This window comes from Rhinolophus sinicus, linkage group LG04, assembly GCF_036562045.2.
Source record: "Rhinolophus sinicus isolate RSC01 linkage group LG04, ASM3656204v1, whole genome shotgun sequence".
Classification (NCBI taxonomy): Eukaryota; Metazoa; Chordata; class Mammalia; order Chiroptera; family Rhinolophidae; genus Rhinolophus; species Rhinolophus sinicus.
Genome location: NC_133754.1, coordinates 41,667,938 through 41,692,963, shown reverse-complemented (window position 1 = coordinate 41,692,963; position 25,026 = coordinate 41,667,938). Strand labels below are relative to the sequence as shown.

Here is a 25,026-nt window from a genome sequence, read left to right as displayed (position 1 = left end):
TAGATAGAAAAGAGAAGACAGCTGAGGGCCAGCCCTGGGGCTCTCCCCACACTAGGAGTTCAGGAGGAGCAGCTGAGCAGAGTGAGAAATAGCAGTTATGGAGGCAGAAGGGAAACCTGTGGAGTGTGTTGTCCTGGAGACAAAGGGAAATAAATGTTTCAAGAAGGAGGCAGTTGTCAGTTGTATCGAATGTTCCTGAGGCGCAGAGTAAGATGAAGACTGAGAACTGACTGTTGATGTCACCATAGATATTGGTGACCTTGACATAGCAGCTTCAGTGGATTGGTGGGGACAAAAGCCTGAATGGAATGAGCTGAGAATCAAGCAAGGAAGTGTTTATATCAATTGCAGACATTTATTTTAGTAGCATTTGCTGGGAAGGAGAGCAGAGACATAAGGCATTACCTGGAGGGAAATGTGGGATCAAGGGAAAGTGTTTTGTTTGGTGTGGGAGATACTAAGATGAGTTTGGGTACTGATATGAATTAACTGATAAGGGGGAAATGAAGGAAGCAAGAGAGGAGAGGGGTTCTCTGATTTACCAAGGAACAGGTTTCCTACTATTTAAATGCTCTCACAAGCAAAGAATGCAAGATCTATTTCTCCATCAGCAGATCAAAGCATTTTCAGATTTCTGCACTAACCCACAGAAATTCTTGCGATTTTAAGTGTTTTCAGTATCTAGACATGTGTGCTTCTAGCTTGTTACTCAGTGCCTGCTTTCGCCTCCCTTTTGGGCCAGTCTATTTCCATTTCTGCCTATTTCAGGGAAATGGATTTATTTAGGAAAGAGCTAAGCTTTGTATACACAATATGAACAGCATAAATTTCCATTTATAAGCCATGGATCACTGATACAATTTAGCAATAAATTAGATAAACTGAAAAGATTAAATATTTTAACGAATTAGCATTCTTCCTTGTGAAACTGACTTTCTTTCTCTTCTGTTTCAGTATCTTATTCTATCTCATACTCGTTTCAGAGAGTATTTCAGACTCTGAAATGAGTATTATTTCTTCAGGTCATCTTTGAGATTCTGACTTTCTACTTTGGTTTCCATACCTTTCATGTCTACACTCACAGACACATGTATATCCATTCAGTCATGTGTACATCTGCATGTAAGTACATGACATAAGTATTCTTCCCTTCACTTGTTTCCTTTTACAACTTTTCAGTACTTCGTTTTTGCCCGTGGACAGGTTATGGCCCAAGTTTGCATTTTGATTGCTAGCCGCTGCTTGTCTTAGCATTGATGGGGTTCTCAGGGAGAGTTCAGTGGGAGCCAGAAGAATGGTGACCATAGACATTGCCATATGGTGGCACCTGCAGTGGAAGCTGTTGCTTCCCCTCTCTCATTGAGATAAACATCTCAAAGAAGAGCCCAGGATTAATCCTGGTCACCATTACCGTTCCCTGAATGGCCTCCCACACTGTCTCTGTGGGATCATCCAACCTCAGCACAGTGGCTGAAAGAATCTGCTAAAAATAATTCAGCACCTAATACTACAAATAAACACTAAGGAGCAAAAATTGACTCGTGGCATGAAAAAATCCCATTAATATCCCAAGTAAGGGCAGTTTCCTTTGTTTTTGTCTTATCAATAGGACTCTACCCCATAAGTTTTCAGAGAGGTTTCATAAGCGTTGGTATTTTAATAAGATATTTCTGTTGCAACAGCGTATAAGAAAAAGGCACAGACTGATAAGCTCCAGAATGAGATTGACATGTTGAAGGAGCAGCTGCAGCTCACCAAGTCTCAGTTAGACGCTGCACAGCATGCCCATGCTGTCAGATCCTCTAAGGTATGGTACCAAATTCTGAAACAGTGGTATATTGGGAAGGATTGGCATTAATTCCTTTTGAATGTTTGGTAGAATTCACCAGTGAAGCCATCTGGTCCTGGACTTTTTTGGGGAAAGTTTTTGATTACTGATTCAACCTCCTTACTCATTATTGGACTGTTCAGATTTCCTGTTTCTTCATGATTTAGTCTTGGTAGGTTGTATGTTTCTAGGGATGTATCCATTTCTCCTAGGTTGTCCAATTTGTTGGCATATAATTGTTCATAGTAGTCTCTCATGATCCTTTGCAATATTGTGGTATCAGATGTAAAGTCTCTTCTTTCATTTATAATTTTATTTATTTGAGTCCTTTCTCTTTCTTTTCTTGGTTAGTCTAGCTCAAGGTTTGTCAATTTTGTCTCTTTCAAAAATAAAACCAACCCTTAGTTTCATTGATCTTTTCTACTGTTTTCCTATTCTCTATTTTATTTATTTTTGCTCTAATCTTTATTATTTCTATCCTTCTGCTAACTTTTGGCTTATTTCTCCTTTTTTCTGATTCTTTGAGGTGTTACGTTATATTGTTTATTTGAGATTTTTTTTTTTTCTTAATGTAGGCATTTATAGCTATAAACTTTTGTCTTAGAACTGCTTTTGCTGCATCTCATAAGTTTTGGTATATTGTGTTTGCATTTTCATTTGTTTCAAGATACTTTTGATTTCCCTTTTGATTTCTTATTTGACCCATTGGTTGTTCAGGAATGTGTTGTTGAAATTTCCAAATATTAGTTAATTTTCTAATTTTCCTCCTGTTACTGATTTCTAGTTTAATACCATTATGGTCAGAAAAGATGCTTGGTATAATTTTAATCTTGAATTTATTAAGACTTGTTTTGCAACCTCACATATGATCTATCTTGGAGAATGTTCTGTGTGCGCTTAGAAGAATGTGTATCAGCTGCTGTTGGATAGGATGTTCTGTATGTCTGTTAAGTTAATTTGATCTATAGTGTTGTTCAAATGCTGTATTTCCTTATTGACTTTCTGTCTGGAGTTAAAATTGTATCTCCATGATAAATTGACCCTTTTATCATGATATGATTTTGATTTTCTTTGTCTCTTGAGATCTTTCTTTTTTAATAATGTAGACATTTACAGATATAAATTTCTCTCTGGGCACTGATTTGACATGTTGTGTTTTAATTTTCATTCATCTCAAAGTATTTTCTGATTTCCCTAGTGAGTTTTTCTTTGACCCATTAGTTGTTTAAGAGTTTGTTGTTTAGTCTTCATGATTTTTATTTTTCAGTTTTCCTTCTGTTGATTTCTGCCTTCATGCCATTGTGGTTGAATAATATACTTTGCATGATTCCAATCTTTTTAAATTCATTAAGAATCATTTGATGACCTAATATATGGTCTATCATGGTGAATTTCCCATGTGTATTTAACAAGATTGTAAATTCTGCTTTTGTAAGGTGCAGTGCTCTTTATATGTTTGTTAGATCAAGTTTGTTTATAGTGTTGTTCAAGTCCCCAGTTAGGTTAAGAAAAACCGAAGGTCATTGAGAAATCAAAGGCTGATCGACTAGACCTCATGTAAATATGAATTTGTGTTTTTTGGGGGGTGAGATGGGGCTATTCTTTTTTGTTTATTTATTGGGGTGACAATTGTTAGTAAAGGTACATAGGTTTCAGGTGTACAATTCTGTAATATATCATCTATATATCACATTGTGTGTTCTCCACCCAGAGTCAGTTCTCCTTCCATCACCATATATTTGATCCCTTTTATTCTCATCTACTACCTCCCTCCCCCCGTACCCTCTGGTAACCACTAAACTATTGTCTGTGTCTGTGAGTTTTTGTTTCTTCATTTGTCTTGTTCCTTTGTTATTTTCAGTTTTATATACCACATATCAGTGAAATCATGATTCTCAACTTTTTCTGTCTGACTTATTTTGCTTAGCATGATAATCTCAAGATCCATCCACGTTGTTGCAAATGGCACTATTTCATCTTTTCTTATGGCCGAATAGTATTCCATTGTGTATATATACCATATCTTTTTTATCCAAGCATCTATCGAAGGACACTTTGGTTGTTTCCATGTCTTGGCCACCGTAAATAAAGCTGCACTGAACATTGGAGCACATAAATCTTTACGGATTGATGTTTTCAGATTTTTTGGGTAGATACCCAGGAGAGGGATTGCTGGGTCATATGGTAATTCTTTTCTTAATTTTTTGAGGGACCTCCACCCAGCCTTCCATAGAAGCTGCACCAATCTGCATTCCCTCCTGCAGTGTATGGGGGTTCCTTTTTCTCCACAGCCTCTCCAACACTTGTTATTATTTGTCTTGTTGATGATAGCCATTCTAACTGGGGTGAGGTGATATCTCATTGTGGTTTTTATTTGCATTTTTCTGATGATTAGTGATGTTGAGCATTTTTTCATATGTCTATTGGCCATTTGTATGTCCTCTTTGGAGAAATGTCTATTCAGGTCCTCTGCCCATTATTTAATTGAATTATTTGGTTTTTTGCTACTGAGTTGTATGAGTTCCTTATATATTTTGGATATTAGCCCCTTATCGGAGGTGTTGTTTGTAAAAATCTTCTCCCATTTGGTTGGTTGCCTCTTTATTTTGTGAATGGTTTCTTTTGCTGTGCAGAAGCTTTTTAGTTTGGTATAGTCCCATTCATTTACTTTAGCTTTTACTTCCCTTGCCTTTGCAGTCAAATTCATAAATCCTCTTTGAATCCAAGGTCCATAAGTTTAGTACCTATGTTTTCTTCTATGTAGTTTATTGTTTCAGGTCTTATATTTAGGTCTTTGATCCATTTTGAATTAATTTTGGAACACGATAACAGAGAGCAGTCTAGTTTCATTCTTTTGCACATGGCTTTCCAATTCCCCCAGCATCATTTATTGAAAAGGCTGTCTTTTCTCCATTGTATCTTTTGACTTCTTTGTTGAAAATTATCTGTCCATATTTATGTGGGTTTATTTCTGGGTTCTCAATTCTATTCCATTGGTCTCCATTGGTCTGTGTGTCTGTTTTTCTGCCAATACCATGCTGTTTTGATTATTGTAGCCCTGTCGTACAAGTTGAAGTCAGGGAGTGTGATACCTCCATCATTGTTCTTTTTTCTTAGGGTTGCTTTTGCTATTCGGGGTTTTTTGTGGTTCCATACAAATCTGATGATTTTTTGTTCTATTTCTTTAAAAAATGCCATTGGGATTTTGATGGGGATTGCATTAAATCTGTATATTGCTTTGGCTAATATGGCACTTTAACTATGTTGATTCTTCCAGTCCATGAACATGGAATGTCTTTCCATTTCTTTGTGTCTTCTTCAATTTCTTTTAAAAATGTCTTATAGTTTTCCATGTATAGGTCTTTCACATCCTTGGTTAAGTTTATTCCTAGGTATTTCATTCTTTTTGTTGCATTTGCAAAAGGAATTGTTTTTTATTTCTTTGTCTGAGATTTCATTGTTGGTATATAGGAATCCAATGGACTTTTGTACATTGATTTTGTAGCCAGCAACTTTACTGTATTCGTTGATTATTTCTAATAGCTTTTTGGTGGCGTCTGTAGGGTTTTCTATATATAGCATCAGATCATCTGCAAAAAGTGACATTTTAACTTCTTCATTCTCAATTCGGATGCCTTTTATTTCTTTCTCTTGTCTGATTGCTCTGACTAGGACTTCCAATACTATGTTGAAAAAGAGGTGATAGGGGACAGCCCTGTCATGTTGCTGAACGAGATGGGGCTATTCTACTAAACTGATATGGTGTCAAGAAAGATTCTTTTGCTCAGTACTTTTTCTTTATAAAGTATGTTTACATTTTACGTATTATTGCATGTCTGCAAGTTTACAGATCACAGAACTCTTGAGACTTTGGGCCACTGTGTTTGTATTTTAAAGGATGTAAGAACAAAAGGACGCTCTGTGCTGCCTTTGGTTTGGAAAAATCATTGTGTACAGACCTGCCATTATATGAAGTGTTCCTGCACGCCTCACAGAAATATGCAATACTAGCTGACACATTTGACGTGGTTTGTCAATTGACTTAAAATTTTGCATATTTGTTTCATACCAGAACTTTTAAAGCCATGTATTCAAATAATTTCAGGAATATGAAATGCAGAAAACAAAAGAGGAAGAATTTCTGAAGCTAGTTGATAGATGGAAGGAAGAAGAAAAGGAGAAACTACTTGATGAAATGGAAAAAGTCAAGGAAATGTTTATGAAGGAGTTTAAAGAATTAACTTCCAAGAATTCAGCATTAGAATATGTAAGTATTAAACCGAGAAGTCCTCATAGTATTTGGTAGAGTTGTTGCCTTGAGAGGTGGCATTAGAATGACATGATGGCCAGTGAACCCAGAAGTTCCTTTATTGTACCTTGTACCTTATTGTACCCCTCCTCCCTGAGAGTCTTGAGGGAGCTCAAGGCGTACATAAGACAGAGCAAGTCAGAAAAATCCTTTTGTTGAAAATGGGAGCTTTGGCCCAAACCCCAATGCAGGACACTTGGTACATTTGATCAGATCATGGATGGTCCCTCTTTCCTTAGCTGATTAGGTTTGAAAACCTTAAGCCATAAACCCCTTGCTGAGTATTGGAACTTTCCAGAAAGGCTGACAAAGATCACCAATGTGAGCAGAGAAGGAAGTCAACCCAGAAAGACAGAGAAAGAACCTTCACAGTCCTGGCGGGCGAGGAAGACAGGGTCTGGAGCAGGCTGGATGTGGCTAAATGAGCCCCCTCCCTTGTGGGAGCAGCCTTGCTGCACACTGCCCTGGTTACATGCATGGATGACAGAGACACGCCTCACTGAGCTGTGACCTTCATCCTCTGTGCGCTCCTTCCCCACACAGTAGCCTGTGTCCTCTGGCTAAGAATGATGTGAGCTCTCTGGGCAACTCAGTCCTAAATCATCCTTAGGGAAAAAAGCAACGAGGGAGGCGAGGGAAGATCCTCGAGCTCCCTCTAGGGGCCAACACATTTTATAAATTAAAATAGAGGGATATTTTTGCAATACTGCTAAGATCCTTCTCTAAAACACCTTGAACTCTCGCATAAGAGTGGGCAAATTATGACCTGTGACCCAAATCTGCTATTCCCCTGTTTTTGTACGCCTCATGAGCTAAGAAAGGTTGATACACTTCTACATGGTTGGCAACATTCAAAAGAAGAATATTTCATGACATATGAAAGTTATGGGAAGTGTCCATAAGTAAAATTGTTTTGGAACACAGCCATACTCATTCCTTTGTATTTTGTCTGTGGTGCATTTGTGCTGGAGCAGTAGTGTTGAATGGTTGTGACCGAGACCTTCTGTGTCTCTCAAAACTGAAAATGTTTACCATATGGCTCTTTACAGAAAAAGTCTGACAGCCCCGTCCTATCTTTATAAAGTAAATATGGCACAAGGTTAACAATTGGTGAAGGTGAAATGGATGTTCATTGTACTGTTCTTTCAACTTTCCTGTAAGTTGCAAATAAAAAGTTGGGGGGGAAATAACTTAGGATGGCTCATTATGTATTTTCTGCAGGGCTTCCCTCAGGCAACTTTCGGTCAGTTCAGTTATCCCTATATTACCTCTCCTCAGTGGCTCTTCCTAACCGTCAGGATCCCTAAGCAGTACTGATCTCTCTATGCACAGTTTCTTTACCACCCATACCCCAGGATCCTCTCCTGAACTCACACTGTGGCGCCTTCTCAAAGTGGGATTCCCTATTACCCACAGTAGTGGATTGTGATACTAATCAATTAAGACTGACATGTCTCCCCCATCAAGTCCGCACTCATTTTTTGCCCTTGTGATAAGCTGTAATTACAGGTTTTTTTGCCTGAGATTCCTTTCATGGTCCTACACCTGGCTCCCCACCCCCAGGACAATTATGGGCTGGACTTTTCCCCACAGTTTTACCACTCCTACCTTTTTTTTTTTTTTAAGTAGATTTATTGAGATATAGTTCACATACCATACAGTCCACCGACTTTACGTGTACTATTCGGTGGTTTTTCTTATGTTTAGAGTTACGCAACCATCTTCATGGTTATTTTAGAACATTCACCACCCCAAGCAGAAACCTTGTACCCGCTGGCACTCCCTCCTCACTTCCCTCCCCACCAGCCCCTGGCAACTACGAATCTTCTTTCTGTCTCCATGGATCTGCCTGTTATGGACATGTCATATTAATTGAATCATACAATATGTGCTCTTTTGTGAGTGGCTTTTTTCACTTAGTATAATATTTTCAAGATTCATCCATGTTGTAGTATTTATTGGTATTTCATTCTTTTTTTTTTAATTGCCAAATGATATTCCATTGTTTTGGTGCATTCATCAGTTGTTGGAGTTTGGGTTGTTTGCCCTTTTTGGCTATTGAAGGTTTTTAAAATTATTATTAAAAATAGACTATTTTTTAGAATAGTTTTAGGTTTACAGAAAAATTGAGCAGATGATACAGAAAGTTCCATATGAGCCCCCTTCCTACCTTGTACATACTTTTCTATATTACTGACATCTTAAATTAGTACATTTGTTACAATTAATGAACCCACATTGATACGTTAGTGTATTAATTAAAGTCCCTTTATTCTGATTCCTTTAGCTTTTACCTAATGTCCCTTTTCTGCTCCAGGATCCTATCCAGGATACCATATTACAGTTAGTTGTCATGTCTCTTTAGACTCTTCTTGTCTGTGACAGTCAGACTTGTTTTTGATGACCTGGACAATTTTGAGGAGTCCTTGCCATGTACACTGCAGGATGACCCTCTGTTGGAACTGATCTGATACTCTTCTCATGGTCAGACTGGGCTTGAGGGTTTTTGAGAGGAAGACCTCAGAGTTAAATTGCAATTTTCATCATACCATATTGAGGATATATACTGTCTTCATGATTTATGACTGTTGATGTTGACCTTGACCACCTGGCTGAGGGAGTGTTTGTCAGGTTTCTCCACTGAAGGGTTACCTCCTTCCATTTCCTACTGTACTCTTTGAAAGGAAGTCGCTATGTGCAGCCCAGACTAAAACAGCGAGGAACTATGCTCCCCTACTGTTTTGTTTTTGAAGTTAACACACAGTATTACGTTCTGTGAATGTGAATTTCTGAGGGTGTTTACTGCTAGTTACTTTGGACTAACAAAGGATAAAATTAAAACATTATGTACCTAATGGGTTCATGGATGTGGCCCCAGGTGATGATGGCCACGTCACTAAGTTATCTTGAGAACCAGCTGTGCCCAGTTCCTCTGTTTCTGGCAACTGTCACATGCCCATCAAAATTTTTAAGATCCATTGTCTAGATTAGAAAGTTAGGTTTTCCTTTCTCTTTTTCACCCTGTGCATGTTCTTTTGATTTGAAGGAACAAAAAGGAAAATCAGTGGACAGGAGAAGCAGGAGAAACGCAATGAGCAACCAATAGGATAGTCAGATTTAAAATATGCTCCCCAGTTTTATTCTCTGTTTCAGTCTTACAAAAGTATAAACATTCGTACCAGTGATTTTGCATCTCATTTTATAGCAATTGTCAGAAATCCAGAAGTCCAATATGCAGATCAAGTCCAACATAGGCACATTAAAAGGTGCACGCGAGCTTAAAGAAGAACGTCCTCAGTATCCCCAGGATTTCCAAAATGTGATGCAACTTCTTGACAGTCAGGTATGTGACAGTGGACAATAACTGTGGTTGAGGCCTAGTTTTTCTTAGTGAAGTAATTAATGTACAGCTAGCATCATCTACAGACAAAGTGTACGTCCTTTTCAGCGACCGTGAAGGTGGCTAATTCTTTTTTTCTTATCTCCTAATACATGTATAATTCCTAATAGGTGTTCATTAGCTGCTTGTTGATTGACTAGTAGAGGTGGATACAGAACAGTTAGCAAAATTGTTTCATTTTCCCCTAAGATAGTATCTTTTCAAATTGGTTAGTATTACTTCAATATTTATTTTTCATATTTTGGATGTAGGTCTCACTTTCCAAAGGCATACTGAAGCACTAACTTTCTTTTCAGAGCTTAAATATACATACAACTACCATGTTTCCCCGAAAATAAGACCTAGCCGAACCATGAGCTCTAATGCGTCTTTTAGAGCAAAAGTTAATATAAGACCGGTCTTATTTCAATATAATATAGGACCAGGTCTTATATAGTATAATATAATATAATATAATATAATATAATATAATATAATATAATATAATATAATATAACTGGGTCTTACATTAATTTTTGCTCTAAAAGACGCATTAGAGCTGATGGTCCGGCTAGGTCTTATTTTCGGTGAAACACCGTACATTGGTGAACTGACGATCATTTACCTTTATCAAACATAATGACAAGCATTTGGAAGTGCACCTCTGTAATTAGCGCCGTCCTCACACTGGCTATTTTGGCCACACTGGTTTGGGGAACCTTGTGTTTTACCAGGAAACAAATAGAGGTTAAAGCTTATGAATTCAGGATTTTTTTGAAAAGCAATAATACATCATTTTAAAAAGTGTGGTTTTGAATACGGACGACTCCCACTTCTGCTTGCTTTGCTCCTTACGTCTTGCCTCCCTCCCAAAAATCCACCTTCCACGTCGCAGCCAGGCTGACCATGTCACTGTCCTGCCTAAAACCCTTCAGTGGCTCCCTGTTTTTCACAGAACAAAGTCTAGAATCCATAAGCAGCATCCACAGTCCCTGAGGATCCAGACCCTGTGTCATCCCCCACCTTTCTCGGCTTTACCTTGACACTCTCGGCAGCACAACAACAGCTCATGGTTCCCAGAACACGGCATTCTGTTTTCTGCTGTTGCCCGTGTGGCTTCGTCATGCACCTCTCAGTTTGCTGGACCTGTGGCTTACTCATTCACCTGGGACAGCACCTCTTCTAGAGGGTTCTTCCGGACCCCTGAGTTACTGCATTTCTGTAGTCCCCCGAGCAGGACCTCATCACATCCACAATATGTGGGAACTGTCTATTGTTATGTCCACTTCCCTCCAGGACAGGGCAGGATCTGTCACTCTGTCCTCTCCTAGCCTGCCAGGCGCTGCCCAGTGAGGTTTCTGGTACACGGTAGGGGATTAGGACTTGTGTCCTGAGATGAACTGTTGCCAGTTGCTCCCAGGCTGGTCTCTCGTGAGTTGAAGGACCCAATTATGAAATCCTCAGGTCCCACCTAAGTGTTTCCTGTTACCCTCCTGTGAACTGTGTTGTCAGTTTAGAACCCATGGACTCAGAACCTTGGTGGTTCCTTTTAGTGTCTTAGGTTGGCAAGTTAGCACCAGTGTTTTTGAAAATCAAATTTTATTGTAACACAGCCATACCCATTTATTTATGTATTATCTGTGGCTGTTCTGCTATCACTAGTAGTAGTGACCGAATCATCTGGCCCCCAGAGCCTAAAATTTACTATTAGCCCCTTAACAGAAACTGTTTGCTGATCCTTGCCTTAGAGAATAAGATGAAAACCAAGAGCAAATGTGTTTCAACATTTTTGACTGTATATATTCTAGAACATGCCTGCTAACATTTTGCCAAAAAGATAGTCGGGTTTCATAGGCATCCACTAAAAAGCAAGCTTCCATTTTGAGTAGACTTCATTGTTACAATTGCCCATACATTATTTTTGTTTTGCCGTTTCATAGGAAAGTAAATGGACAGCTCGAGTTCAAGCTCTTCATCAAGAACACAAGAAAGAGAAGGGTCAGGTAAGATTAGGAAACTATCCCTATGTTCATTGCAGCATTATTTACAGTGGCCAGGATATGGAAACAACCTAAGGGTCCATCGAGAGACGATTGGATAAAGAAGATGTGGTACATAGTATATACAATGGAATATTACTCAGCCATAAAAAAGAATGAAATCTCACCATTTGCATCAACCTAGATGGACCTGAAATACGTCAGACTGAGCAAGGCAAATACCATGTGATTTCACTTATATGTGGAATCTGAAAAACAAAGTAAACAAATAAAACAGAAGCAAACTTGTAGATACAAAGAACAAACTAATGGTTGCTAGATGGGGGGGTGTTTGGGAGAGTTGGGTGAAAAGGGGAGGAATTAAGCAGTACAAAGTGGCAGTTACAAAATAGTCATGGGGATCTAAAGTACAGCATAGGAAATATAGTCAATAATATAGTAACTATGTATGTTGTCAGATGGGTACTAAACTTATCAGGGTGATCACTTTGTAAGGTATATAACTGTCTAATCAGTATGTTGTACACCTGAAACATGTGATTTAGTATGTCAACTGTATTTGAAAAAAAAGAAACCAATGGCCTATATGTAGGTCATTTTTGCAAAGAATATTTGCGTTTCTTTATAATTAAGGTAATATTTGTTCACTTAATAAAGTTTTTAGGGTACTGTGTAACAAAAATTAAATTACTTATAATTCCAATACCAAAGATAACTACTGCTACTGCTTTGTTATAATTTCTTTTAGTCTTTTTTCTATGTTGTAAATCTTGTATTTGTATAAGTATAGAAACACACATACAATCTTACAAACTTTGAATTATGCTTTATATCTGTAACTTCATATGCTTTTCACTTAGCATATCACATTTTCCTATGTTTTAAAACATTCTTCAAAATCGTGATTTTTAATGGCTGCCTGATGATCTTATAGATGTATCATATGTTATTTAATCATTTCTTCATTATTGAATATATGTTTCTAATTTTTTCACACAAGTGACAATCCAAATAATTTTTAAATAAAGGCAGGGATTGTTCACATTAAAATCATTTTAATGAAAACAAATTTAATTATAACACTGATTCCCTTTCAGCTGAATGCACTAGAAATTTAAGTGTTAAAGTGATTTTACACTAATGCAAAACATCTAAAGTATATTTATTTGAGATCTTTTTTTTTTTTAGTAAAAATGGTTTATTTTTTCACTTTAAGTTGTATGTATTTTGTAGCTTTTTGTATCCCCTGTGTTAATCTGTTCAGGCTGCTATAACAAAGGACCATAAACAGGGTGGCTTCAACAACAGACATGTATTTCTCATGGTTCTGGAGGCTGGGATTGTGGGTGTTAGCCAATTCAGTTCCTAGTGAGAGCCCTCTTTCAGACAGCCACCTTCTCATCTTCCCGCTGTACCCTCACCTGGAAGGGGTGTATGTGTGTGTGGGAGAGAGAGACAGAGAGAGACAGAGAGGGAGGGAGGGAGGGAGGGAAGGAGGAAGGGGGCGAGAGAGAGAGAGAGAGAGAGGCACAACAAGAGCTCTGGTCTCTTCTGATAAGGGCCCTAATTCCATCACAAGGACCCGACCTTCATGACTTCATCTAAACCTAATAACATCCCAAAAGCTGCATCACACTGGAGGTTAGGGCTTCAACCTGAATTCTGGGGGGAGGGCACAAACATCAGGTTTGTAATGCCCAGGGAAAGGGATTAAACAGGACCGGTACTCTGGCAGTGCAAACTTGAGCCACTTTAGGTTTCTACTTCCCACACCTTCCTCTGGCCTTGCTTTATATGTCACCTGTGACTGCTCTATCCAAGTAGGTAGTCCCCTCCCTTTACTCTCACCACTTCGTGAGTAGAGCTGTGACCACTATTTTAAATCGTATTCTGCTTACTTGTTTACTTGTTTATGTTCTGTCTCTCTAATTAGATCACTAGCCCAATGAAGGAGGGACTCTATTTGGTTGTTCATCGTAATGTGCCAAAAATGTGATTGACACTCATTAACTATTTGCTGAATGACGGGAAGGTTGCTAGATGTCCAACAAAGGGATCACTCAACCATGTTTTTGTGGATGGAGAATTGCTGATTGTAGGATTCAAAAGAAAGTGCCGGGTTGAAAGAGTTGTCTGTCGGTCTGAGCATGGTATTTGAACCTATGCCCTCTTAACCTCAGGGTCCTGTTTATCTGCCTCACTGCCTGGCTTACCTGTCACGCATTAGGCACTTGGCCAACTGGGGAGGAGAAGAAGAACAGGCAGTGACAAAGAATGGTTGCTTTTCTGTAAGAACGTCCTCGCTTTCCTTTGAGATGATCTAAGGTAACAGTTCCTAACCAGAATGACCTGAGGCTCTTCCCCAATACACACACGCAGCTCTACAACTGCAGATTTTCATTCCGTAGGTAACTCAAGGACATGCATATTTTGGGGGTTAAAAAAAATCTAGACAATTCTGTTCTGGATCCATGGGTGAGCCACTGCTCTTAGATAATGTGGAGTTCCTACTCTTATTGTTGAAGGCATCTTCCAGCATGGGCATTTAGAGAGAGAATTCAGGCTTCCTTATTAACAGGGGGTGGTGAGTTTTATCCTTGCTCTTTTAAAGCCCGTTGTTGTAGTCTAGGCAGTTGTGGGACTTTCAGTGGATCTTCTGGCTGGAATAGAATGCACGTTGCCGAGTTTCACACTTGGCCACTGCAAGCTGTGATCGAGGGAAAGACCACTGTGTGTGGTTAGGAGGAAGGAGAGGCCTTCCTGGTTCTGAGTGGGGCACCGCGCCCCACGGATGGGGAGTGTGTGGAGTCTTTGTGCCACCGCTAGGCTACGCTGCTCCCTTGTCTGTTGGTTTTGCTTGTTCAAAAGCTGTTTGCTTCTTCCTTCTCTTCTCTTAAAACCTAACAGAGGGGCGAATTCAATCAGGTTTAGTAATCTCTGCCTGAGACCTAACTATTAATTATTCCACTTGATTGGTGCCTAGTGTTCCTACAATGCACATATTGTATTTCTCTGTTTAAGGGAAGTTATGTTTGCCAACTTTTTATTGCTTTACCTCGTTTCTTGGCAGTCTTTTTTTGTTTTGTTTTTTTTAAATCACATTGGTAGGAGTTCAAAGGGAGTCACAGATAAACGATGGCATACCCTTTTGACCCAACATAAGACTCTTTAGAGCTTGGGAGGTTGTAGAATGGTCACGTAATGAAAGGAATGGAGGATGGGGTGATGTGGACTGATAGGAGAAAAAAGAAAAAGCACAGAACTTGAAATGGTAGAAGGTCGTAACAGATGGGCTCAAGAGCTGCAAACTTTTTGAAATAATTTCTGTCTATCTCTTGCTTCGATATCACATTCCTCTCTTAGTACACTCTTTTCTGTACCTTTCTGGTGAATTCTCATTTCCAATTCTCAATTCTTTATTTTCCTATGTTCTCTTTCATGGGGCCTGGACTGCCTCCACATAATGTTGGTCCTAAACCTCCACCCAGAACCCTGGGGATCTTTACTGGTTTTTCCTTCTATTTTCCAGCTCAGTGTTTCCCAAACTACTTTGGGGGTACTCTTCCAGTCGTCTGTAAAAATGTAGGAAAGATTCTTGACAATGTCTCCTTGGGAGAGGTTCTTAGCATTCACTGGGATATGAAAGGTTCTCTTCAGTCCTCACTCAGGAAACCTTTTTAACTTGGTTCAACCCAGGGCTCGTCTCACCTCGTAAGCACAGAGCACTTCAAAGGGGACCCTGAAGTGTATTGATTGACATTAACTTTTTGTTGTCATGATCTGTTTTTAATGTAATTGGACTAAATTGGAGCAGTTTTAGGTTCACAGTAAAAGTGAGCAGAAAGTACAGAGTTCCCCAAGTCCACTGCCCCCACACTCTATAAGCACAGCCGCCCCCACTATCAACATCCCACACCACAGGGGTACATTTGTTACAATCGATGAACTTACATTGACACACCATTATCTATCATGCAAAGTACAAAGGTTACTTTAGGGTTCACTGTTGGTGTTGTACATTCTGTAAGTTTGGACAAATGTGTAATGACAAGTACCCACCATTATAGTGTCATACAGAATAGTTTCACTGCCCTAAAAGTTCTCTATGCTCCTGCCTAGTCATCCCTCCCTCCCCGCAACCCCTGATCTTTTTACTGTTTCTGTACTTTTCCTGTTCCAGAATGTCATCTAGCTGGAATAATACAAGATGTCTTTTCGGATTGGCTTCTTCCACCTAGTACTAGCCATTTAAAGTTCCTCCGAGTCTTTTTGTGGCTTGATAGCTCATTTCTTTTTAACACTGAATAATATTCTATTGTCTGGATGGACCACTGTTTATTTATCCATTCACCTACTGAAGGACTTTGGTTGCTTCCAAATTTTGGTAATTATGAATAAAGCTGCTATAAACATCCACGTGCAGGTTTTTGTGGGGACGTAAAGTTTTCAACTCCTTGGGGTAAATACCAAGGAGCTCTATTGCTGCGTCATATGGTAAGAGTATGCTTAGTTTTGTAAGAAACTGCCCAACTGTCTCCCAGGGTGGCTGCCCCACTCTGCATCCCCACTAGCAGTGGCTGAGAGTTCCTGCTGCTCCCCATCCTCACCAGCATTTGGTGTGGTTAGTGCTCTGGATTTGGCCATTGGAGGTCCATTGCTGTTACTTTTTGAGTTGGTGATCTATTTCTTCAAGTTTTGGGGGCTGATTGATTGTGTGCACGTACTTATTAATATCTTCCATGACATACACACCACAATGGGAAGCACTGACCTGGAAGCCAGACATGAAAGTTCAGTCTGAGCTCTTCTCCCTCCAGCTCTGAGAGTGGGCCAGATACTTTATCTCTCCAGACTTGAGTTTCCCCATCTGTACCATGGGGTCAAAACCTCTACCCTAAAGGTGGTGGTGTGGATTCAACAAAGTGAAGTGCTTCTTAACACACAGCCTCTAGCACATGGTGAGTGTTTGTTTTAAAAACATCGAGCAAGTTAGGAAGTGCTGCTCTAGACACTCTTTGTGCTCCTCACAGGCAATGTCAGCCCCCAGCCCCACCTCTATTTGAGCTGCACGTCGCTGTCTCTACTTCCAGGCCGTAGGTTTTGGAGTGCCCTTAGCCCCGATTACCAAGTTTCCCCCTCTCTGTTTAAGCACCTACTGAAATCACTTCAAGAAGCTTTACCTAAATTATTGAAAAAAAATTCTTCTTGAATTCTTCTTATCCAATATGTGATCCTTCCTGACATTAAGTCTCTAAAGATGAATCTATCTATGAATCTTTGGATCTCTCTGTCCTCTACATCTCTCCCTTTCTTTCTCTTCCTTCAACCATTCCTTCCTTCCTTCCTCCCTCCTTTCCTTCCTTCCTTCCTTCCTTCCTTCCTTCCTTCCTTCCTTCCTTCCTTCCTTCTTCCCTCCCTCCCTCCCTCCCGCCCTTCCTACCTTCCTTCCTTCTCTTTCTCCCTCCCTTTTTCCTCTACCCTCCCTCCTTCACCTTCCTTTTCTCAGTAAATATTTATTGAGAACCTCATAAGGGCCAGAGATTGTGCTAGTTGCTGGACGCATAAAAATAATTAACAGGGACTCTCTGGCCCATGGACTGCACATTCGAGCTGGGATGACACATGTGGACCTGTGAAGGACCCGACGGCATGGGGTCAGAGCCGCTCTGCGTGGGAGCAGAAGCCTTGATCCTTTATCACTGCTCATCCCTGTTATTTCATGTAATGTGCTCAAGTTTACTCAGCTCTTCACATCATCAGTGCTGTCTGTCTGAGCTCGCTGGGAACAGAAATGAAGCCCCTTGTATAGCCGGGTCATGGTACTCAGTGCTCAAAGATCGACTCAATGACTTAATGTGCCAGCAAAGAAAGCAGGGCATGTCCATATAGACTGCAGAAGACATTTTATGTGCAGGGTGTAGACTGATACCTTTCTGAACTTTTTTTTCCAGCTCCTGTCACATATAGAGAAACTTCGAACCTCAATGATAGATGATCTAAATGCGAGTAATGTTTTCTACAAGAAAAGGATAGAGGAGCTAGGGCAGAGACTCCAGGAACAGAATGAACTGATTATCACTCAGAGACAACAGGTATTTTGGGCTACATAGTGGCACTCTTTTTCTTTAAGCACCACAATTTATCTAAGGACATGGGCTTTTTATTTTAGAACATTTGTAGGTTGGGTAAGATAAAGGAGATGGAATATTTTTTTCCCCTGTGGTTGTTTGTAAAAGAAAATCCAATCATATAATTTTAAAAGGTATTTTAAAATACTGTAGAACAGATTTATTCCATTAGAATTCAGGAAAAAATTTCAAGGTAGAGAAGAATTTCTTTTGGTAATTACTCGGAGAAGCAGCCCAGTCCAGGTGCTGCTTTCATAACACTTTTGCCTCCTTGTCTTTAAAGGGCATGTGTCCTCTTGTGTTTTGGAGGATTGAGTGAAAAGGTTCATTTACTAAGTCCCGTGTCTGTCCATTATCCAGTAGGTCCCTCTCTAATTTCAAACATGTATCGTCTCGCTAGAAAACTGTTTTTCTTTGCAGATTAAAGAGTTTACCAGTAAACCATTAAACAGTGTCATTGAACCCAAAGGTAAGTGGACCAGGATCCCAGTGCTGGAAGCAAGGCGGTCCTCCCTTGCTGGGCATCAGAAGAATGTGGGGCCCCAATGTTTTACGGGTGCTAAGATGGCATTCCTCTCGTTATTTTAATTTGGGAGATCTGTTACCATGTCCCAGAAAGTTGAAGAATTTTAAGTACCTAAACAATTATTGAATGGTCTCCTCTACTTTTTATCAGAATATTGTTATGTACAGTAATATGCGCAGTAATCATTTGTCTCGGGACGCGTGTGCAGTCGGTGGGGTTATGATTAAAAGCACAGGGTCCAGAGACAGACTGCGCGCCACTCGCATCTTTGGAGCTTTGTGAGTCTCTGCCTCAGTTTCTTCAGCTCTACAGTTGGACTATTAATAGTAACTACATTATTGTTACAGGGATTACATGGGAGGACATGGGAAAAGTACACCTATTAAACATTCATTAGTGTTAGCTATTGTTATTGATATTAAACTCAATTATTCTAAAATACTATAGAGCCTTGAGGCATTATTCTTAATTGTGTGTTGGGGTTAAAGGTTTGTTCTATGTGTAGCGAGGGTATTACACAACCGACCGACTGTAGCAATGATAGCCACCCATTTCCGTATCATTCAAGAGCTAGTCTAGAAGGGAGACGGGAGCAGGTGTGCACTCTCACAGTGAAGCATAAAGCTTGCCCCCTGCCTGGTCTCCTTCCAAGGGATCCGCTCTTGGTTCCTGCACATTGCAGGCTGTTAAGGCGTCTGTGTCTATTTGAGAGCCACTAAGTGGGGGTTGGTAATGGGTATACGAGCTGGGTTGCCTCTGTTTCAGGGTGCCACAGGAGGTACATTAATCTACACAATCACTTCCCTCTTATTTTGAGAGAAAGGGTCGGGAAGGACCATAGTTCCCTATAACTTCTCTTAGCATAGTCAGAGATCAGATAGAGGAATACCTCTGTATTTACTTAGATAGGATAAATATTTCACTAAGTGATTTTTAGGAAAAGTTAGCTTTGTAAGGATTTCTATTAAACATCTTTATTGGATGAGTTGCTATATGTTGTTCAATTTTGTTTATTGTTTTCTGGGGGGAAAAATTAGGATAAGCGCTAGCTTGTGATTTTTGCCATTAATTCATCTTTTTGTTATTTCAGGGAATCCTTCAACCTGGCAAATTTTTGAATCTAAGTCAACTGGCCCAGCTGTACCTAGTAAGTTTCTATAATTAGCTCAGGGTTCTAAAAGATAGTTTTAAAGTGCTAAACCAATATATAACTTCTGCTTATTATTTTTGGAGATGTTTCTTTGAAAACCCAGTGTGTTTGGAGATTAGATTATGATCTATTTTGATTCCTGGCTTTGACCTAGTTCTAAAACCTAAGATTGCAAATATCCATGTGACGTGGTGGTGATTTATGTTAGCTATACCTAGTCTTTTGCAGTTTGCCTAATAAAGGGGTGACGACAACTTCTTTGGCATTGCTCCGGTTTGTACTTTCGGGTTTCCCACAGTAATACACTGTGAGAAGACATGACTGGTGGCCACCACGTTTTGGCATCACCAAGACTCTCAGTCCTGCAGGCTTCGGACTGATGTTCAGTCACTTGAGTTCCGCTCAGCACAGCTGCCTCGCAGAGCTGTCAGGATGTGGCTATCATCCAAAAAGGCATAATCTGGACAGTTTAGAAATGGACAGATTGTTTTCTTAATAATAGTTAAATAGCTGAGATATTTTTGTATCCATTTAGGAAAGCGGTGAAATTTAAGAAATAGAGGAGCAGGTGGTCCTGCGCAAGAGAGGGCCTGTGTGTGAACAGGCATCTGAGCACTAGTGTGTTGGGGGAGGGCCTGGACTGAGCTGGGCACCAAGCAACACTTGGCATAGGGTCCCAGGACTGTGCAATGGGGAAAGCAAATCGATGAGCGCGTTTCGGAATTTGGCACAATTCACAGGAGAATGCTAATGGTTTTAACCGCTCAGTCTTCTCAGATGCCTCTTGAGGACGCTTGAGGTTGCTTTAGGAAGCTGAAGAAGTTGAGAGGTGCTGAGGAGGGGAGGGTAGTTTAAGTGCCAAGAGTAGGGCAAAGGGGAGAGTAGAAACTAGACTTATATCTTATGAAATAAAGAAAACATATTTTCGGAGAAGGATGGAAAGGTTAAAGGGCACTCGATTATTATTGTTTATACTTTAATTATATGTGGCGCAATATTAGAATAATATTGTGTTCCAATAAAAACAGGTGGTGGGCTGGTATGTCCCATGGCCTGTAGTTTTCCAAACCCAGTAACTTCTACTGGGTTTTCAGAGGTTCTCTCTGGTTTGCTGTTTCTTAAAATTAACCAGCCTAAAGTAATCAGTATCCCAAAGAGGCATATTTTGGGGTGGCAAACCCTGCTCCTTTTCACACAACTCTGTAAATATACTAAAACCCACTGAATTATATATTTTAAAAGGGAGGATTATATTTCGATAAAGCAATTATTAAAAAATTGGTTTAGGCTAGTTGGTAATATCTTTATCATTTGAAACATCCATACCTTATGGTCTGTATATATCTTGACTAATTTGAGGAGTATTTGGTTATCATCTTGTTCAGATGCTTACACTTTAATTAGGGAACCCTAAGAGATTTTTTTTTTTCTATGCTGTTTCAGTGAATGCTCCAGCCCCACAGACTTTGGATGCTAAGTCAAGTCTAACAGTGGCACATGGTAAGTTTCAGCAAAGTCTCAGCATTTTATGTGTAGTTTCCACCCTGAGTTAGATAACTTATTAACTGAAAGTGCTCTTCTGTGGGGGTAATTATACAAAACAGAAAACATTTTAGTGAATGCAAAATAGTTAATAAAACTTCAATCTTCCTATGTAATAGTGTAAACTAAATATATCCCCCAAAGTCATACTGTATAAAATGTACATGTTGCTTGATTCATGAGAAGAGATTTTAACTTTGAGAAGTACTTTGATTATTTATGATTTTTGGTGGAAAGTGGTAGGTATTGGGTAAGAGGGTGACTTTCTACTAGACCAGCCAACCAGCACATGCCACAGGGCATATGTGATTGTTTTTATAACTTTCAATGTGGCAGCAAGTCACCTTTTTAAAACAAACAGTTTCAGTGATTGGTTGGGAAAACCTAGAAAAGACATGTGATGGAAACCAAAGGAAAAAAGTAGGAACCACTGGATGAAATCGCTGCCAGGATTCAGTTGTTGGAGCAGGCCATCGGGGTGATAATCGTGATTTAACGTCTTCTAGTAGACAGGGGGAATATTTGTGGCCATATTTCACTTTTATCTAATTAAGGTGCTTATACTTTTTGTAATTTTTTTTTAATGTGTTGTTTTCCTATGGTCTGCTGTAGATTATAAAAGAATTAAGATGGGAGGGGGACCATCTTTTTCCTGTTATACCTAATGATTACTTTATTCCACATTTGTTTTTTAGTCTTTTAACTAAACTTAAATCCATGGTCAGTCAAGTTGAACTTTTTGTCTCATAAATATTGTGGTCTGTTTATGATGGCTGTTCTCTCTGTCACTCACTTGTAATTATCCATTTTACTCACTGAATTACTCATTAAGCATTTATTGCCCCATAATTTTTTTTCTAAGATCATTTCAGGTGGATCAGATCCCTTGAGCATGTGTTCACAATATGTAATGCATAAATTCTCCACATAGTGGATGTTTTTACTTATAAATGTTTAGAACATGGAGGTGTTTTGCTTTTTTTTTTAACCTTTGTACCAGTAACAGATAAAATGTATGTTGGACTTATCTAAATTTGCTGTAATATTGAATATACAAGATAGTTTTCTCTGGCATTATTCTCTATTCATATTATTTTATGTCAGGTCTAAAATTTCTGTGTTGCCTCCTTTTTGGGGGTTGAGTTTTGTAAAGCATTGCTGGCCACTTCTCTTTTTGTATTTCAACTTTGGTCTCTTTTTCTTTTCTTTCTACTTTGTTCCAGTTAGCTTTCTGTATGACATTAGACAAGGTCTCCCTTTTCTTTGTTTTATATGTTTGGTGCCTGCTAAAGGACATACACAGTATCTATGCTACCCTGTCCAGTGTTACTTCAAGGCTCCTGACAAATCTGTTGGTTCGAAAGCAATGTGTTTCCCGTGGACCCTGCCCTGATTGGGCCAGGGCTGCATGAATCAGCCAGGCCCTCTTGCTGGCATCTTCTGGGATTGAAATGCTAGTTTTAAATGCTCACCAGACCTGACACCGGGCCGACAGCCCTTAGATTGGGATCGAAGCTAATTTGTGAGCATCTCAATGGGCAGGTGCAAGGAGGAGGCTTGTCTGGGGCTCACTGACCTGCCCCCACCCCCAGCCATGGCTGGGCGTCGGGGCGCAGGGACGGTTAGTCATGTATTGCATGACATGAATTAGCCCGATTACCTCTCTGTCTTTCCTTTTGTCCCAGGGTTTCAGACAACACCTGCGAGAGAAGCAGGATTGGGCAGAAGGGGATGTTAAACCAAGATTTAGCTGCAGTGGAGCCCTCAGCATATCTTGCCAGGAGCTTTAAAGCTGGGATAGCACTTTAGAATTTTCATGGATTGAGGTGATCAGTTATCAGATGTGGATTGCCCCAGGAAGGGGTGTGTGGGGTGCAGGGAGGCTGTTGCCTTCAGCTGAGATGAAGCAAAAAGTAGAAGAAAAAGGTAGGAGGAAAGTGCAGGATTTGAATGGTGCAGATTAATTATTTGGCTGGGCACAGAGTATGCAGAAGAGGTTTGAAGGAAATAAGGTTGGTTGAGACTGTTCCTGGCAACCATTGGGTTGACTGTATCTGTTTGGGGCTGTTCCTGCGGCATCGTGTGGCTGCTGAATACCCTGAGGTTGAGCACGGCTGGATTGGAGATCTGGGCTTTGGCAGCTTAGCCTGACCAGAGCATGTTCAAAAAATCAGAGCTGGGGAGCCCAGTTGGGATGTTAGTAATATTCTATGTGAGATTCCTCACCTAGGAATCAGGGTGTGGTGATGAAACGAGGGAGTGGCTATAACAGCTGTTCGTTGGCATTGGTGGAAAGGCTGGACAAGGGATTGGGGGACAAGGGCGAGGGAAGGGGCAGAACATGATGAGCTCAGATACTGGGTGGACAGCAGTACTGTTAATCGCATCCAGAAGACAAACCCAGCAAGGGCCAGTAGGGAGGCGTCATGGCATCGTGACCGACACCCTAGACTTTGACAGCGGGCAGTCTGGATTCACAGTCGACTCATGAAACCATATGCTTTCCTCACCTGCCAAATGGGGAGAATTATGGCTACTTCGGAGGGTTGTGGGAAAGGTCGAACGAGGCAGGACCTTCGGAGCAGGAGCCATGGAAGAGGCACTGGCGAAATGTTAGCTTTAAGAGTAAGGGGTGATGAAGTCCAACAAAGTCAGCTGGTGGGAGAAAGGGCCGAGTAGAGAGCTGAGAGTTTTTCTTATGGAGGTAATGGTAGGAAACTGATAGAAGGATTTTGCTGGAAGCAGTCAGCAAGTTCAGGGGGAGACTCAAGCCTCCGAGTGTTTCTGCTCTCATCTTGGTGATCTTAGCTCAGGACAGGAGCTGGGGTTTTGGGTGGGTTGGGTCTGTGTCTTAGAAGGCATGAGGATGGCAGGCCTTTCCTTCCCCACTGGGGACATCAGCCTGCTTGTTTGGGGAGCTGCGGTCTGGTCGACCTCACTCTTTTAGCCTCAATAGTTAGGAGCATGGGTTCGGGGATCTACCCCTCCCCAGGACCCTGCCCTATGCACCACAGCGAGAAAGTCAGAATTTTCACAGTTTATCCTGATTCAAGAGAAATCAATCACAAGATTATCCCTGTACTATAATGATAATAAATATGCATAGGATGATTTTTTGAGGTTTTATAGAACTTTTCCACATAACCTTATTTTTGTCATTTTCATAAAGTACAATAAAATAAAAACCATGTGACTTAAAACACCTGAAATTAATTATCATCCTAGAAGTTCTATTTTCAGCAGTTCAAACTACTAAAATAGTCTATGTGTACAACTTCAAATCGTAATGCTGAATAACAACTTTGGAAGCCCATGTTTGGTGCCCAGCAGTTGTACATGGATGGACTTAAATGCTCCTTAGTGGGGCCGTGTTCCTGTTTAAAATCAAAGTGGACTCCTACTTACTAATAGACTGTGATCCAAAAGTTAACTGGAAAATAGTTTGAAATGCATTTCTCCCCTATAGCCAATATTAGATATGTTGACTAAGGTTGCTGGCCAAACTGTAAGACCCTATTTATATATATATCCAAATACAACATATATATTTATTTGTATATACATGTTTTAAGAAAGGAAAAAACTCTTAAAATTACGCTGATGGTAACCACTTTGAGCACCTCTTGTAATTGCAGAAGTCAAACGTGATTTGTATTCATCTTTCATTATCGGTATATATTGAGTATTACAATTTTAATAGTTTTTTTTCTTTCTTAAAATGTGTACATATATATTTTTGGCACCCTCTGTGTGTGTGTGTTTGTCTGTATATTTGTATATGCCTAATATAGAGTACCAGAAATACCCTTTAATAAATTAAAAGACAGACCTTCAATGTAGGAGGTATTAAATCTGAACTAATACACGCAAAACACTTAGATCTGTGGCTGGCAACCTGGTGAGCACTCAGTAATTGTTGTCCATTGTTATCCTTGCCTGTCAGCTACTCTGGGGTCTGGTGGTAGAATGAAATGACCTCTGCCCTGTGGGTCCAGGTGGAGAGCTCTCTGGGGTTGCCCTGTGTCAGTCTCCAAGCTAAAAATGAGTGAACCATGCCCCTCCTAAGCCAGACCTCCTGGTTGCATTTCATTCCGTGTCTAATGCCTGACTGCCAAGGTTAGACCTTTAGCCAAAACCTTATTTCCCCCATGAAGGAACTTTCTC

General features: G+C 40.1%; 1 protein-coding gene across 2 annotated transcripts in view; it reads left to right on the top strand.

The window, feature by feature from the left end:
* Positions 1-25,026, top strand: part of DZIP1 (DAZ interacting zinc finger protein 1) — a 52,363-nt gene that overhangs the window by 11,329 nt on the left and 16,008 nt on the right. For both annotated transcript variants that reach the window (XM_019737178.2, XM_019737177.2), the window contains exons 7-14: positions 1,683-1,807; positions 5,934-6,095; positions 9,343-9,480; positions 11,457-11,519; positions 17,468-17,608; positions 18,065-18,113; positions 19,261-19,317; positions 20,764-20,820. In XM_019737178.2, the coding sequence (XP_019592737.2) occupies positions 1,683-1,807; positions 5,934-6,095; positions 9,343-9,480; positions 11,457-11,519; positions 17,468-17,608; positions 18,065-18,113; positions 19,261-19,317; positions 20,764-20,820 (792 nt within the window). The remainder of the gene's footprint in view (positions 1-1,682; positions 1,808-5,933; positions 6,096-9,342; positions 9,481-11,456; positions 11,520-17,467; positions 17,609-18,064; positions 18,114-19,260; positions 19,318-20,763; positions 20,821-25,026) is intronic.